We start from the raw sequence: 17,763 nt of genomic DNA on the forward strand, positions 1-17,763 counted from the left end.
ATAACCCTACACTCCCCCACCACGCATGCCTGACTACCACCACCACCCACACACACCCCAAATGATCCTGTACTGCACAGAAGTTCTCCAGAAGCAGCAATTTCTCAGCAGGCCCGGGTCGGAAGGCCGAGCAAAAATGTGAAGTTCCAGACTAAGGCAAGTTAAAAGCAATGGGATGCAATCCTATTGTGATTGGCTGAATCTTCCATGGAGTGGCAAAGTCCATTGATCTCAGCCAGAATGACAATAGGCTGCACGAAAACCCTTACTGTAACAAGAGTTAAAATTTTTGGTTGGGGTGGGTTAGGAGTAGTTAGGGGAGACAAGTACAACTGTGGGCTCCAGGCCTGATGACAGCCTAGCGAGTCTTGCCAGAATGGTTACCCACAAGGACAGCACTGGACCTTGCACAAGCATATGGGCTAACAAAATCTGTAGACAACACTTGTGCGAGACCAATGTCATGAATGACATTCAGAAGCTGCAATGTTGCAGGAGTGAGCAGCTTCTTAAGGGATAGGAATGGAGAAATTAAGGACTTCTTAAAAAAACAGAAACAGGCAGAAACAAGTCAATCCCCGCTTGTACACAAAATGCCCCAAAGCACCTCAAATCATATATGCTTAGGTTTTATTCCGATCATAAAGGAATTCCCAGATAGCCAAACAATTGCTAATCCTGTTGCATTATATGGTGTGGTGCAGAACTGCTAGAGCAGAACTTAAGGGATTATAATAAATCCCCCAACTTTACTACTTTATTGGCATATAGCATTTTAAACAAACAGATTTGCAAAAAAACTACTTCAAAGAGACTTAGTACCTGAATTATAATAAACACAGGGACAAGGTCTTGGAAACGTCCCCCCAATGTTAGTGAGAGTGATCAGATTGGAGAGAAGAGGAATAAGAAAGTCACATTTTTGGAAACACACATACACACACTCCTTTTACTGATGAAATGAGTGCACAGCTGCTTAGACAAGTCAAGAACCTGGAGCCATGCCAGGAAATGTTGACAGTACATTCTGGACATGTCAAAACTGCCCCCGTAATGAAACCACCTGAATGTTTGACAGCCAATCGACCAGATGACCCTACAGTGCTGGCAAGTTAAGCCTTTTCCTAAATTAAATTTTATCAGGGTTTAGATGGCCTTTCGAAGATGGTGCATTAAAGGTTATTATTTCATCTCTTACTTCTGTGCGACCTGCTGTTGGGAGCTTCGAAGTTCAGGCGATAAGCCAGGTGTGCTGGTGATCGCTGCTTGGACCAGGAGGTTTGCTGTCAGCCACTACTAATCCTCACTGAGCAGAACCTCACCCACTAAAGCAGGTGCGTGACCCAGGCAATCTAGCCACAATACAGCCAGGGAAATCAGACATCACATGGAAAGGCAGAAAGTGAGATATATTGAATTGCATTGCTGTGCTTCCTCTATTCGATCACCTGCCTCCACTTCTACACCCCAAGTTAAAGCATTAAATCAATAATTTTCAACTGCTGCAAATCAGGTTTATTTTTTACTTTGTATGAAGCAGCTGAGCATGTAAACAGAAGTTTTGTTTGGATTCAGAAATTACATTAATGAACAGGATTTCTTTATAAACTCATCGATTCTTTGGCTATTTATTCTGTGTTTATCCCTCACTAGTAACCACTATGACAGAGAAATTACAGCACAGAAACAGGTCATTTAGTCCAACAAGACCCTCTGTTCTAAACTTTCACCACCAGAAAAGGTATCTTCCCTTGATTTACCCCATGAAATCGCATAACCATCTTAGACAGATTTGCTTAGCCAGGTAGCAGGTAAGCAGCATTCACATGTTTTAAAGCAGCCCCTGGTATAAACAGAGAACAAATTACCTTTTGGCTAATATTGGCTTAAGGCATCTAGCTAATCAGTGCAAATTAAAAGCAAATCAACATTGCACAGTAAAAATGGATAGCTGAAAATTGCTCTTTTCATAGGCCATATGTCAGTTTTTCCTGCTGTTAAACAAGATAAGTAACATAGAATTCAACAACAGTTATTTCAAAATTGCACATTGCTGTCCTGCTCACTGCTTCTCAGAAGAGACTGAAGTTTTATTAAATTTTAATCATACCACAAGAGGAGGTCAAAAGTCACCAGCTTCAGAAAATGTTTCTTGAACACGGAAAGGAGGAGGATGACAGGGACAACAGAGCCATCAGTTCATTTCACTTCAACAGCACCACCCACTAATCTATCACAGCCAAACTGACAGGGGCCAGAGAAGACAGCAGCTCAATCATTACCCTCCATCCGATAAGAGACCCCACAGCAACAACTAGTACAATCATGGAGGAAAACACTGAAACAAAGCAAGGTGTGGGGGTTGGTGGGGCAGTTCATATCTGATCAGGCAAAGTATCCCTTGGATAATAATTTTTATTAACATGAACGTTTCAAAACTAGTCAACATTTACATCAACATGCGTCTTTACTGTTACCAGATTTTCAAACGCAACTACTCACCCATCTGTTCCACAAGATCTACAGGAAAAACTCTTGAAGCAAACGCTCGGCGAAAGATATCGGAAAATTCCTTGTCAAGACCACCGATTCCCATTTTCTCAAAGTTCCAGTCTGGGTTAATGATGGATTGTCTTCCCTGCTTGGTTTTAGATTTGCCTGAAAGTACAGATTAGAAAAGGCCTTGATGTACTCAAACAACACAAATCTGTCGCCACCCAGTGGATACAAACTGAAGGACTGAAGCAAAATTAGCAAGTACCGCCATAAATCTATTTATCAATCAATTCATCCACCTATATTTCTGTGCCTGCTGATTTTTTGCGATTAACATTTATTTAAAAACACATATTTTGAAATGATCAGTTGAAATGATCCTTTTTTTTAAAATGAGAAAGGTTTATAGATATAACCCTACAAGGGGCTCGCATTTGACGAGGAAAACCCCTTCAGAACTAATGGTTTTGTGTTTTTTTTTGTTGTTCTGGGAAAGAATTGTTAATTTGTTCCATAAGAACTAGGAGCAGGAGTAGGCCATCTGACCCCCCAAGCCTGCTCCGCCATTCAATAAGATCATGGCTGATCTTTTTGTGGAGTCAGCTCCACTTACCACCCCGCTCACCATAACCCTTAATTCCTTTACTTTTCAAAAATTTATCCATGCCTTAAAAACATTCAATGAAGTAGCCTCAACTTCTTCACTGGGCAGGGAATTCACACCCTTTGTGTGAAGAAGTTCCTCCTTAACTCAGTCCTAAATCTGCTTCCCCTTATTTTGAGGCTATGCCCCATAGTTCTAGTTTCACCCACCAATGGAAACAACTTCCCTGCTTCTATCTTATCTTTTCCCTTCATAACCTTGTATGTTTCTATAAGATCTCCCCTCATTCTTCTGAATTCCAATGAGTATAGATAGCCCCAGTCTACTCAGTCTCTCCTCATAAGCCAACCCTCTCAACTCCGGAATCAACCTAGTGAATCTCCTCTGCACTCGCTCCAGTGCCAGTATATCCTTTCTCAAGTAAGGGTACAGGCAAGTCTCATATCCTTGAAAAAAGACTTCAGAATTTGTCAATAATGCTTCTGGTATAACTGGAGATGGGGCAAGTATGCTTCTGGTGCACACATTTGAATGGGTCAGGAAACTCTGGCTGGTAAGCAGTTTTCTTTGTGTCAATGTCCTACACTCTCTTTGACTGAGCAAGCATTGGCAGTAGTTACGCTGAAACTTTGCTTCTGCAATGTACATCATCCTATTGGAAAGGACTTTGCCTTTCCTTAAAAAGGAGAAAGTTGACATAGTTTGGTTGCAGGAAACTTATGTAGCTGACAAGCAGCACCTCAAACTGAAGCAGGACTGGGTTGGACAGGTGATTTTTGCCTCACTCGTGAATAAATAGTCGAGAGGGTTGCAGTTTTAGACAATAAGAATGACTGAAGAACTACGTAAAGGATAAATGTGGAGGAAAGGCATTTGACTGTTATGGGGCAGCTGCAGGGGGACAGCATGTCAATAATGGATGTCTATACACCCCCCTTCCCCCAGTGATTCCCCTGATTTTGTTATTAAAGTTGATATGGATTTTGCTGAATTAGCATCAACAAATTCTTTCAGAGGTGGGACTTCAACTGTCACCTTAATCCTTTGATGGATAAATTTCCCATAACTAGGAATCCTCCCACTCAACAGGCAAAGGCATTAGCATCAGTTTGTGAGGAAACGGGAACCTGGATGTTTGGAGAACACTACATCCTAAAGATAAAGACTTCCCCTTCTTTGCTCCCCAATGTAATACTACAATTGATTATTTCTTCATGTCAAAAACAATATTTTGTGGTCATGTGCTCCATAGGGAATAATGGGATCTTTGATCACGCTCCTGTCTTCCTGGAATTTTTATTCAAGGGAATTCATCCTTGGACTTGATCTTAGCGATTTAATGTGCCTCGCCTTCAGGTTCTCAGACTTTAAAGGCCAAATTTTACCCCTTCTACTCACTCAATTCTCTCTCTCTCTGAATAAGCACCTTAATCCTATGTGAAACCTGCAAAGCTTTTGCAAGGAATTAGATCATTTCGGACATGCCCAACAAAAAAAACATAAAATGCTAGTGCACCAACTTCAAGTGAAATTGGCCGAAAGAGAGAGAGGGAGTATGGCAAGAATCCTAACCACTCAATGCTGAAAAAAATTAATGCAATCCAAATGGCATTGGACTCCTTGCTGACTCAATGTGCTGAGAAGAGTATAACATTTGCCAAACAAAAACTACACAAGTTTGGAAATAAACCGAGTATAAGGAGTTGGCTCTCCTTACCAAGTTAGACTCTAGGGCCATTTCCTCTGTGCTAAATTCTAAGGTAGTAGGATGATTAAAACAGAGGATATTAATAAAGCACTTAAAAGCTTCTATGATTTATAGAAATCAGATCAATCTGGAGACGTAGTAGTGCATATGGAGTGATTGTTTCTTTCCTTTAAATTCCCAACAATTTCTGATGACCAAAGGTCAACCCTAAATTACCCCATTTCTAAGGGGTAAAGTGGCTGCTGCTTTGAGAGAACTCCAATCTGGTAAGACTCTGGGGCATGTGGTTTTAGGAGTGAATTTTATAATGCATTTAAAGATTTATTAATGGAACCTCTGATAGGTATATATGACCAATTGAAGGATATGGCTACCTCAGTTGTTTTGAAAAGTGAATATCTCCTTAATTTTGAAGGCAGGCAAGAATGCTGAGGAATGTACAGCCAATTTCCCTCTTGAATGCAGATTTGAAATTGTCTAAAATACTTACATTGCGTCTAGAAAAAAAATTCCCCCTTTGATCATCCAGCGCCATCAAATGAGTTCATAAATGGTCATAATTCATGTTCGGAAGGTTATTAAATATTATTCAGGTTTTCCAAAAGCAGGCGATAGGTAGCTTAGTGATGCCAATAGATGCAGAGAAAGCTTTTGACTGGGTGGAGTGGAATTATTTATTCTCTGTGCTGCAGAAATTGTGGGGGGAAAATGTCTTTACATGGATTCAAGTGTTTTATAAAAGTTCACTGGCAGCAGTTCTTGTTAACAATTATAGATCTGATCATTTTAGCCTTCAGTGAGGGACTTGGCCTGGTTGCCTGTATCCCAGTTACTGTTTTTGCAATAGCTACTGAGACCCTAGAAGAGGCAATGGGACATTGGTATTTGGATCGTTGAGTGGTGGAAAGTAACATAGGATCATGCTATACGCGGATGATGTGTTGCTATTTGTCTAAACCAAATATCTCTGTTCCAGTTATCATTGATGTCGTGGGCAGGTTTGCCCATTTGGGCAATAAAACTGATTTTTCAAAATCCAAGGCTATGCTCTGGGAAGTCTTAGAGGGAGCCCATTCCTCTCCCCATCCCTCCCCTGTAAATGGTCCCCCTCAGGGATTACTTGTTACTTCCATCACCCCACCCCGCCTCATTTCATGGTTATACAAGACAAACTGTCCCCCTTACTTGTGTCTATTAAGGGGAACCTATGTCATTGGTCCTCCTTAGCACTATTATGGTTGGACGGGATAGCACTGATTAAGATGAATGTGTTTCCCAGATTGTTGTATCCTTTACAGATGGTACCAATTTTACTTTCTGCCAAGGTCCTAAAGGAAATGAATGGGGTGTTTAGCTCCTTTATATGAAACAAAAAGAGACCTAGCTTAAAACTGGTAAAATTGCAGCTTCCTCGGGGGTTCTAGGGATGTTGAATATGAGGGCCTATAAATTAGCTTCTCATCTTAGATTTATGCAAGGTTGGGTAAGAGTGACCTTGCCTCCACTTGGTTTGACATCGAAGCTGGCCGGTCTTAAAAGCTTTGTTTGTTAAAGATTTTAAGATTGTGTTTGACAAACAGGAGAACACAATAACCATTAATATCCAGTGTATGGAGTGTAGCCCATGAGTTGGAAGGAAGATTTAATTTGACTTCTGTGCTCTCTCCCATTCAGGGTAATCCAAATTTCCCACCAGGTCTTATAGGCTATGGTTTTGATATTTTTGAAGATTAGGGGACTCAGTAGTTTGGGTGACATATTTAGTGGTGTTTCCTTGCTATCTTTATCTGTCTACTCTTCCCGCTGCCTCAAAAAAGCAGCCAGCATAATCAAGCACCCCGCGCACCCCAGACACACTGTTTTCCCCACTCTTCCATCAGAAAAAAGATACAAAAGCTTGAGGTCATGTACCAACCGACTCAAGAACAGTTTCTTCCCTGTTGCCATCAGACATTTGAGTGGATCTAACTTGTATTAAGTTGATCTTTCTCTACATCCTAACTATCACAGTAACACAACATTCTGCACTCTCTCCTTCCCTTCTCTATGAATGATATGCTTTGTCTGTATCGCATGCACAAAACAATGCTTTTCACTGTTTACTAATACACGACATTAATAAAATCAAATCTTTTGAGCAACTGTGTCAACAATCTGACACTAATAAATAAACTTTTGATACTCCTTTTTCAGAAATTTACAACTCAAGACTTTATTCTTAATAAGACATCTCTGTCTCCCTGGTGGAAACAATCCTGATAACTATGGAACCAAAACAATTAATCAGCAAGTATTTTAACATGTTCTAGATCTTGTGTGAATAGGCTAGAGCCTCTTGGTTAAAAGATCTCGCAGTGAATATTGAGGAGGATCTCTGGGGTAGTATCTGGGGAAATGCCATCAGAATCTCTGTTTGTAATAGAGCAAAGGAGACCCAACTTAAAACTTTACACTGTCTACATACTACACAAAGCTTAAGACAAAGGACATCCTTGCTGTGCCAAAAAAGCAATTTGGTGAGAGGTGACTAAAATGCGTTTGGTCCTATGTCAAAATTAAATCCTACTGATTGGACATACTTAAGAGCTTGAGAAGGTATTTGATACGGCCTTTGTTCTTGATTCTTGGAGTCCCAGACGAAAAGATAACTGATGTCAAGGAGAAAAGGATGTACAATATCCTAACATTTGCAGCAAGGAAGGATATCCTTTGCTCTTCGATTAGTGGTAAGTCTCCTTCCGTTCAGAACTGGCATAAAACTGTTATGGAATATATCCCATGGAATTCCCAATGTGTACACTCCAATCCAATTGGATGCATTGTGGAAAGTATGGGGCCCCTATCTAACAAACATTTCCGTAATGTCAGATGTACTCCAATAAACTTTCTGTAGGTTTTGTAGCACTGCCTCTAAGATAATACATGCAAGAGTGTGCACCAGTTTGCCATGTTTCCATGGCTTTGTCCTCTGTTCGCTGTTACCCACGTCCTCTATTCTTTTACATAGATGTAGAAATGGCAGGTATACTGAACCAACTGCGTGGGTTCCTCCTGTCTTTTCTCTAATTTATATATGGAGAAACTATCCAGCTGTACTGTGCCTGTTTTGAGGGTGGGATGTCTTTGTGTTATTTGTAAAAAAAAATGGAAAAGATGTTTAAAAAAATTATCGAATCTGTTTCTATCCTCTTTTCAGGCAGTGCATTCCAGATCATAACTCTAAGAAGAGAATTCTCAACTCTAGCTTGGTTCTTTTACCATTTACTTTAAGTCCTCTGGTTCTGACTCTCTAACCAGTGAAAACAGTCACTGAACTTATTCTGTTTTTTTAAAAACTCAAGTTCCACCAGCTGGTAATGTCAGCATTATAACTGCAACATAGAGATTAGGATGCCTCAAGTTTCCATTCTGGGTCTGTGCCCAATTATCTCATCTCAACCAAAGCAATAGCCGGGATACTGCAGCAGGCCTCAGTGCCCCTCCTTGGGCTGGGGAGGGGACAAAAACCATTATCCATTCCCAAGCAGTATCCAGTAAATTTACTGAAAAGTGAATGCATTTCAGTAAACGGAGGTGGTGGAAGCAGGTCTGGTAGTGACTTTTAAGGGGCATCTTGACAATTACATGAATAGGATGGGAAGGGAGGGATATGGTCCCCGGAAGGGTAGGGGGGTTTTAGTTAAGTCGGGCAGCATGATCGGTGCAGATTTTGAGGGCCAAAGGGCCTGTTCCTGTGCTGTAATTTTCTTTGTTCTTTGTATATTAAAAGTTACTTGCAATTGCACACATGCCAGAAACTCCACGAGACAAAACACTAGATTTCAGGAGGTCTGAAGCCAAATATTACTTCAACAAGTGCAGAGCTCACGTGTACACTACACAAGATTCTGCAGAGCAGCAACAATTATCCTATCTAAGCATCCATTAACTCGCCCACAAATCTGCCACTCTAGCGAGCTGAATGCTCTATAAGCAGCCACAAATCTAGTAGCAGCACTGTGATATGATTGAATACACAGCAGCTGCAGCAACACACCTGGAATGTACAGGCAGAGGGGTCACTCCCATCAGAGTTTTAAAGCCGTGAAAAATTACATTTCATACTACAGGGCAAAAACAAACCTGATTTATCAACAGCTGTTGCATAAATAGGCTTATTCAAGAAAAAATTGAGAAAGTTCAACCTGCCTCAACAGGCCACGGCTGGTCTCTGCCAATCTTCCCATCCATTGGCTTTTCATATGCAATCATGTTCAATAGATTTGCACACTGCACAGTGAATACTGCTCACCGGAACAAAGATCATTGACCTCTGAACAATTCTCTGACCATAAGTTAACTCAACTTCAATCTTCCAGACGTAGCTCCATTACCAAAGGTGGGTCACTGCACTGCACATCTGACTTTCACAAATGGGCATGGGTGAACTGAGGAGCTCTTGAGCCTACTTCATCCTTCAATTAGATCACAGCTGATCCGTTGCTCAAGTCCATTCACCCTCCTTTGTTCCATATCCCTTCTACCCTAACCTAAAAGATCCATTCATCTTAGTTTGGAAATTTTCGACTGATCTAGCCTCAGCAGCTTTTTGAGAAAGGGGAAGTGCAGTTTACACAAGCTCTGATCCACTCGAAATGTCGTTATAATAGCACCCTGTGTAAGGCAAGACAAGAATACAAGGCCAGTTCACGGAACCCATGAAAATATGTTCCTCTAAATCAGTCCAGATTACAGAGGTGGAAGGCCTTATATATGTGTGCAACTATTTACGGGAATAACACATTTGTTTAAGAATTCCAATGATTAACTGAACTGTGCAAGTCTGGGTTTATTACACAATTTTTGGGAAGCTAACACCAATGGAAATATTTTTACCATAGAAACAAAGCAGATATTCGTGCAAATTAGATTTGCAGCTAAACCATTTTGCAAGTTCACAATGCTGGCTAGATCCAAATGACCAGTTTCACAACAAGTGATTGATTGTCCCTGCCTCAAGGCAATGAGAGTAGGGACTGGATTCAGGGGAGCAAGAGGAGATTGACAATACCAAATCCACAAGGATCTGCCAAAAACGTGCAATTTAACATATTCAACATGACATGGCCACAAGTTACGTTTCCCACCATCCCTCCTCATACAGGCAAACAGCCTTTTGTACATCCATTTTTTTCCAAAACAGCAATTCCTTCTTGCTCCATCACTTCTGTCTGAGAGTTCCATCATTCCTTGATGTTTAAGTTTTGCTCAGAAACTACTGTGCTGCATAAGTTGTATATCTACAATGGTCAAAGGGGACATTCTGTCCCCACCCAAAACTGCATGGACTATGGAATTCAGCCTGATGAAAGAAGCTGCCACAGCAAGAATTAACAATTCAGTGGTTCTAGATTGGAGGAGCATAGAGTTTCAGCCAAAGATGGGAGGTAATGAACAATCAGCAAAAATTAATCCAGCCAGAGCCCCTTCCATGATAATGATGATATGTTGTACAGTTAACAAATTTAATCCTCAAGTTAATCTTTGCTGCCCAACATTTCATAAACATGCAAGAAAGCAGGTTTCATGAATGTAAAGAACAGCACTTTGAACTATAATGGCCAGAATCAAAGCTGTCCGAGAGACACTGGTGATGCAATGTTTTAGATTTACAGAATATAAATGCAGGGAGGTCTTCCTGCAACTGTACAGGGTACTGGTGAGGCCACAGCTGGAGTACTGTGTGCAGTTTTGGTCGCCGCACTTGCGCAAGGATATTTTGGCCTTGGAGGGAGTGCAGAGAAGGTTCACAAGGCTGATACCAGAGATGAGGGGGTTGGAACTTCTTCACTCAAAGGGTGGTGAATCTCTGGAATTTTCTGCCCGTTGAAGTGGTGGAGGCTACCTCGCCGAATATATTTAAGTCATGGGTAGATAGGTTTCTGATAGACAAGCGAATTAAGGGTTATGGGGAGAAAGCAGGAAAGTGGAACTGATCCACTTCAGATCAGCCATGATCTCATTGAATGGCGGGGCAGGCTCGAAGGGCTAGATGGCCTACTCCTGCTCTTATTTCTTATGTTACGTTCTTACAGTTAGACATGATATTATGTCAATCAGCCAGGGACAAACGGTAGCTTAAAATTTAAAAAGCCTACATATTATTAGCTCCAGCAAAATTTAACCACAGATGATTCAAATATACTCACCAATAAGAGTCAGAGACGAGCTATCTGACTTTTCAAATATAACCTGGGAATTGGCTATGGCCAGGCCAAGGTCAATCTGGGTTAGGAAAATAAAACAGATTAATTAAACACAGCAATATAATCTCAGAGCTATCTTGCAACAGCAATGAAGTTTCGGGATGTCAGTCTGAGCACAGATTGTTCCTTTATTCCTGTATTAATTTAAATCGTTTTCTTTAGTCTGTGTTATCCAATACATGCAGCAGAGAATAAAGAAGAATGCATAGCGTGCCACTCTCTCAGAATGCTGCCAGATCTCTCCCACTTCCATCAAATTTCTCAATCCCCATTGGCCATGCTAAATTGCCCTTTAGTGTCCAAAGATGTGCTGGTTAGGTAGAGTGGCCATGCTAAATTGTCCCTCAATGTCCAAAGATTTGTAGGCTGGGTGGATTGGCCATGCTGAATTGTCCCTTAGCGTCCAAAGATTTGCAGGAAACAGAGGGTTTCCTCTGGATGCTCCGGTTTCCTGTCACAGTCCAGAGATATGCGGGTTAGGTGGATTGGCCATGCTAAATTGGTCCTTAGTGTCAGGACGGCTGGCTAGGCTAGCATAAATGCATGGGGAGAATGGACAAACTCTACACAGACAGTGATCCAAGCCAGGAATCGAGCTCAAGTCCTTGGCATTGTGAGGCAGCAGTGCTAACCACTGCGCTACCCAAAAGTTCAATAAAGATCAGAGAAAAGTAGCTGAACTCATACCTAGCACAAAGACTGTGGTCGGTGGGACCCAATCATCTTAGCCCTAGAGTGCCACTGTAGAAGTTTCTCAGGTCACAGCGTCCTAATTATCCTAATTAAAAACTTCTTCAATAAACTTCCCTCTATTGAATGTTCGGTTTTATTCACAACTACTCAGATAATGAAACTGCATGTGCCTGCCAGCAAGATCTGGGCAACACCCAGGCTTGGGCTGTTAAGTGGCAAACGACATTTCCGCCACATAAATGTAAGGCAATCTCTATCTGCACTGATATATAGGTACTGTCGGTGAGGTCTTGGCAATGGTTCTGCACCTGAAGGTGGTTCCACTCTGGCTAGAGTCGATAAAGTTACAATATATCAACGGCAAATATTTCTGAAAATATCTGCACCACAGTGCTCTCCACCACCTTCTCGAGGGCAATTAGGAACGGACAGCAAGCACTGTCCTTTCCATACAAGAAAAAAATCTTTTTAATGACATTTCCATATGAAATTAATGCACTTCACTGATCTGCTACATTCTTATTGAGGTGCCATCTTGGGAACAAGGTAGTGAGACAGTTAGTTTAACTCTTTGGGGGAAGCTTCGAATAACAATAATTCTGGACAAAATTAATAGTCATTTGTGCAAAAGCAGATTAAATAAAGAAAACAACACTTTTTTTTTTATAGAAAATCATGTTTAACCTTTGATAAGATAACACAGAGGGGTGATGAGAGCAATGTTGCTGCTATGGTGTACATGGAACTCCAAAAAGGTATTTCCAAAGTGCTGCATAACAGACTTTTGAGCAAAGTTAAAGCTCATGGAGTAAAAGGGACAACATGGATGTGAAATTAGCTGAGGAAAACAGTAATGGTCAATGGTTGTTCTGATTGGAGGATGGTTTATGTTGCAAGTTCCTCAGGAGTCAAGAGTTCAGACCCCTCATCACGATACAGGTTACAGAGCATAGTTTCATGAAAGTGAGAAACTATACATTTTGATAGCAAGAACAAAAGGCGGCAAAATAAAGGGGGCAATTTGAAAAAAGGTGCAGAAGCAAAGGGAGCTGAGTATTTGTATGCATTGAAAATGGCACAAGTTGAGAAAGTTTTAAGAAAGTATAAAGAATTATAGGCCTCATCAATAAGGACATTAATTTAACAAGGAGGTTACAATAAACCTGTGTAAAACACTGGTTTGGCCTCAACAAGAGTATTATTGTATCCAGGTCGGGCACCACACATAAGAATGGATGTGAATGCATTAGAGAGAGTGCAGAAAAGATTCATGAGAATTATGCTAGGGATAAGAAACTCCATTCACAATGAAAGATTGGGGAAGTTGGGACTGTTCTCCTTAGAGCGAGGAGGTTGAGGGGAGATTTGACAGAGGTATTCAAAACCATGGAAGTTCTGCATAGAGCAAATACAGAAAAATTGCCTTGGTGGAAGGATTGAGAACAAGAGAGCACAGATCTAAGGTAACTGGTAAAAGTAGTAATGATGACATGAAGAAAAACATGCAGAGTGAGTGATTAGGATGTGGAATGCACTACCTTAAGAAACTGTAGTGGAAGCATGTTCAATGAAGGCATTCAAGAGTGAATTGATAATCTAAAAGGGAAGAATGTATAAAGCTATAGGTAGGTGGAGGAGTGATACTTGATGGACTGTTCAGTGAGCAAGTATAAACACGGTGGGCTGAATGGCTACTCCTGTGCTGTGTCAATTTTGTGATTCTATGAAAACACATTAATGATAAAGACAAGCCTTATGTGGTCATTCAACTGTTTTAGCACTGTACACATTGTGAACATTGTAGCAGTTTTGCATTTCTTTAGAATTGCCTCACTAACAACATGGCTAAAAAGTGCCATCTGGAAACATCTTGATAATCCATGAGGCAGGAAACAACCTAAACACCCAGAGGAGAGATTCATTCGTCATTTGCTGTCATCCTTCAATAATTATCTTTATTGCTTTTCTATTAAGATTCACCTTGACAATGCAGACAAAGCTTTGCCCTTAATGCATCATCAAATTCTCATCAACTAAATCATTCTTCTAGAGCTGCATATCAGCGTTAGTCTAGTTTATGCACCTTGATCCTCAACAGAGTCCAGACCCATGACCTCTGACTCAGATACGAGTCAAACTAATGTCCTGACACACAAAGCAAAGCAGATATAGTGACTGATCGATTAGAGGTTTGAAACATCCAGTTGGATATATTGTATCTAGCATATATACTCCATTTATATAGCTGCCTTCAGAATAGGACAACAACTGGTTGTTTAAGATTAATGGAGTTCATCTAACGAAACCTATCAATGTTACAATCATTACAATCTTTTTTTTATATAGCTGTCTGTTAAACCCCAAGGGCTTATACAAACCACAACACATTTGTTTAAAAACAGAATCCCGAGTTTTATTGATGCAACTTTTGAATGTGAAAGACTGTCCAGGATTGAAATCTTCAAACAAAGCAGAAAATGCTGGAAACATTCAATTTAGCTTACCATCTGTGGACGGAAAAGCTGAGTTAACGTACAGTCACTGGTCAAAAATTGAAACAATTTTGCCCTTGCTACTGCACCCAGAGCAATTAATTCTCCGCCATCAATATTATCTGACCAACTGGGCATGTCTAACCTGCCATTTTTGCTTTTTTTAAAAACTGAAGATATGGTTTTCACAATATAAAATAAAAATTAATGTGATAACTCCTACCTTCTGTCTCTTGCCAGAAGCTTGTTCTCCCTTCAGAATGCTTGGGTCCATAGCTTCCATGTCCTTCACCAGTAACCCAAAGAGTTTGTCATTAAAACTGAACACAAGCTAAGGAGTGGAGGAAGAAGCAGGATAGTTATTCACCTTCAAGGTTAGGTTTCCAAATTGCAGCTTACACTTGGTGTATTAGATGTGATACATGTTACTTTCATGCTTTATCAACAAAGGTTGCTCTGTTCAAAGCCCTTGGAACTAGCAGCAGTGGTTAGGCATCCATGTGAAATAATGAATCAATGGCCTGAATGACTCAAACATTCAAGATACATCAAACTCATGAAGGATCTTCAGAGCATCACATACTCAAAAAAGTTTCAGATAGCGTATCATAGCAGGTTACTGTGGTGTGTTGGGCAGGTCTTAACCAGTTCCTTAACCACTTAACTTGAGATACATCAAATTAACACCATTTTACATGGCATACACCTGCTACATAGCTTAGTGAAGAAATCCTGCCGAGAATGTATTTTTAGTCAAAATCAGAAAAGAACCTTGAACGGCTGCTAGAGGATGTCAAGGGGTCACTTGCCAAGAAAAGTCCACCAGGACCTGCTTTAAAAGAGTGGACCCAAGAAATAATAGCAACTTCATGTAAAAATCAGTCGAACTTTGGTCATCTTAGTGCAAGTGCAAATCTTACAACTAAGCAGGGAAGGGATGAGATCCAACATGAACATGCAAGGCTACAAAGATGGAGTATGCCAGTTTTTCCTGATTTAGATGGGGGATAAATCTGCAACTCATCTGGAAGGATTCACTGCCTTTCATATTCAAGATGCAAAATGCACCCTACACAAAGGCTAGAAGCAAGCAAAATTAGATTTTTTAAGCTTTTTTATACATATTGTATTACTAATATGTTAGATACAACATATCACTAAGACTTGCCCAGTCAAACTTCTGTTTGGGCAGTCAAATCTCCACCAAATATAAGAGCATACTTCTACACCCGGGGAAATGAGTAGTACCTGTTGGCTTGTAGAAAAGGCCTGGTTGTTGAACTGCTGAATGAATTCTGCTGCCATCTTGTCTGTGTCGTATGGGTTTGAATCCACACTCTTCTTCTGCAAGAAGTCAATCTCAATCGTCATGGTTCCAATGCACTGTTTTGTTTTGTCAAAGCCATAGGGAGATACTGCAGAAAGAATACAGCAGGAATCACGATAGAAATGGTCATGTTTCATCAAATCTCTCTTAAAAACAGGGACAGAATTGCCCATGTCACTAATCTACATTGGTTGTCTCAACTCCAGAGGCTCAAGTTTGATTTAAGGTCACTTGGATACACATTGAGTCTGGTATGGTCTCATTTCTTAACTATCTCATCCATCCAGCATGCATTTAAAAATCAAAAATGCTTGAATACACTCTAGCTAGGAACAAAATAGTCTAAACAGTATTAACAGTCAGAAAATTCAAAGGACAGCCACAACAAGAAAAACAGCACTAGCTCAGTACTGCACTTCTAGATTGAACAATTGAATTCTGAAGATTCTGAAGATACAACTTTGACATTAGTTGGCTCAGCTGGAAGACTCATCTCTGGAAGTGAAGGGTTTTAGAATTAGGATTTACCAAAACCTGTTCTTCCCACACTTGTTGCAGTTTTCTCCCATCTCCCCAACTGCTAAACTCCAACTGAGTGTATGGGTAGCAAACACAAGCAAGCCAAAAGCACTGAAGAGGGAAAGATGCCATTATCAAAGTTTAATTTAATTTCTATATTTGAAAAAATGTAATATTTTTGTAAATAACTGCATTGAAATAGCACTATGTTCATTTAATTGCAATGTTTTTATAACTACCATTGAACATTTTATTCATCAGCAGTGATCATGAATGCAGAGAATTAGGAGTCTATAGCTAACCAAGTCCTGTAGGTAATTTTCTACATTGTGACAGTTTTTACTGAATGAAGTATTTCTGTTCTGTAAACAAAATGTTTAAATATTGTTCAACATGGCAGCTCAACTAATTTATTAGCAAAGAGTGCATAATGGAAATTGAGTGCATTATTGGAAAGGCTCGTGTAATAAAGATACAGCCTGAGGTTTTTTTTCAGACTAGTTTGGAAAATGGCATGTAATGCCATGTAATGACGTGTAATGCTATTTGATGGGATTGCAGTTAGAATTCCAGCTGATTTTTCTTTCTCCTCCACATCAGTGGTACTGCACACCAACAACTGACCTACCTGAGATCACCAAATCCAATACAGGCTAAAGATTGAACCCAAGTTCTTCAGTTTAGCAATACTCAATACCATACCATGCAGAGCATTTCCCCATTAAGGCAATCTGAAATCAGCGACGGGAAGAATAGAAGAGCCACAGAGCGCATCTGTGACATCCAGTGACAATAACAGTGTTTTGAGTGCTTGGAAGCACCTGGAAATCTCATTTAGGAGATCAGGATTTATAGTAAGTGCCAAATATAGCATGAGATACAAAGATCCTGTTTGAGTAAATTGTATTTAACCTATTTGTTCATAACTATATTACTTTTAGCAGCACGTGTTGGGGAAACACAAAGGAAATATACAGAAAAAATTAAAACCAAGTACTTGGTATTTACAGTCTGCTCGTCAGTTACCTCACACAGCATTTCCCCAGGGAAACAATCTTCAAAAGATATGTTGAATCATAACACAATAAAGCTCAGAAGATAGCCTGTGAGCTCATCCTATCAACGCTGGTTCTATCCAATTCATCCCACTCCCATTCTTAGTCAAAAACCCTGCAATTTCTTTTTCCATTTTCAAGTATATCTACTTCCCTTTTAAAAGTTACTATTGAATCTACTTCCACCCTTTCTGGAAATGCATTCTGAATTATAGCTCACGAATTGGTGAAGCATTATCTTTTGTGCATTCTTCATTCATTTTATGGGGTGTGGACATTGTGGCTGGGCAAGAATTTATTGCCCATTCATAACTACTCTCCATTTCAGAGGGCATTTTGAGAATCAACCACATTGGTGTGGACCTGGAGTCACATGTAGGCCTGATCAGTTAAGTATAGCAAATTTCCTCCTCTAAAGGACATTAACAAACCTGGTGGGTTTTTGCAGCATTGTCATCACTAGACTTTTACTTGTAGGTTTCATTGAATTGAAATTTCACCAGCTGCCATGGTAGGATTTGAACCCAGGTGCCCAGGTTTAACCCTGGGTTCCAGATTACTAGTCAGGTGACAATACCATCGAGCCACTGCCTTCCCCACAACTGCTATTTTTCCCATCTACAT

General features: G+C 40.3%; 1 protein-coding gene across 1 annotated transcript in view; it reads right to left on the reverse strand.

Moving 5' to 3' along the window:
- nsfa (N-ethylmaleimide-sensitive factor a) overlaps positions 1-17,763 on the reverse strand; it is a 222,383-nt gene that overhangs the window by 155,331 nt on the left and 49,289 nt on the right. The window contains exons 5-8 of the mRNA XM_080213611.1: positions 15,487-15,653; positions 14,462-14,569; positions 10,997-11,072; positions 2,503-2,658 (exon numbers count right to left, since the gene is read on the reverse strand). Coding sequence (XP_080069737.1) covers positions 2,503-2,658; positions 10,997-11,072; positions 14,462-14,569; positions 15,487-15,653 — 507 coding nt within the window. The remainder of the gene's footprint in view (positions 1-2,502; positions 2,659-10,996; positions 11,073-14,461; positions 14,570-15,486; positions 15,654-17,763) is intronic.

Source organism: Carcharhinus amblyrhynchos, chromosome 27, assembly GCF_965287045.1.
Source record: "Carcharhinus amblyrhynchos chromosome 27, sCarAmb.v2.hapA, whole genome shotgun sequence".
NCBI classification, from domain to species: domain Eukaryota; kingdom Metazoa; phylum Chordata; class Chondrichthyes; order Carcharhiniformes; family Carcharhinidae; genus Carcharhinus; species Carcharhinus amblyrhynchos.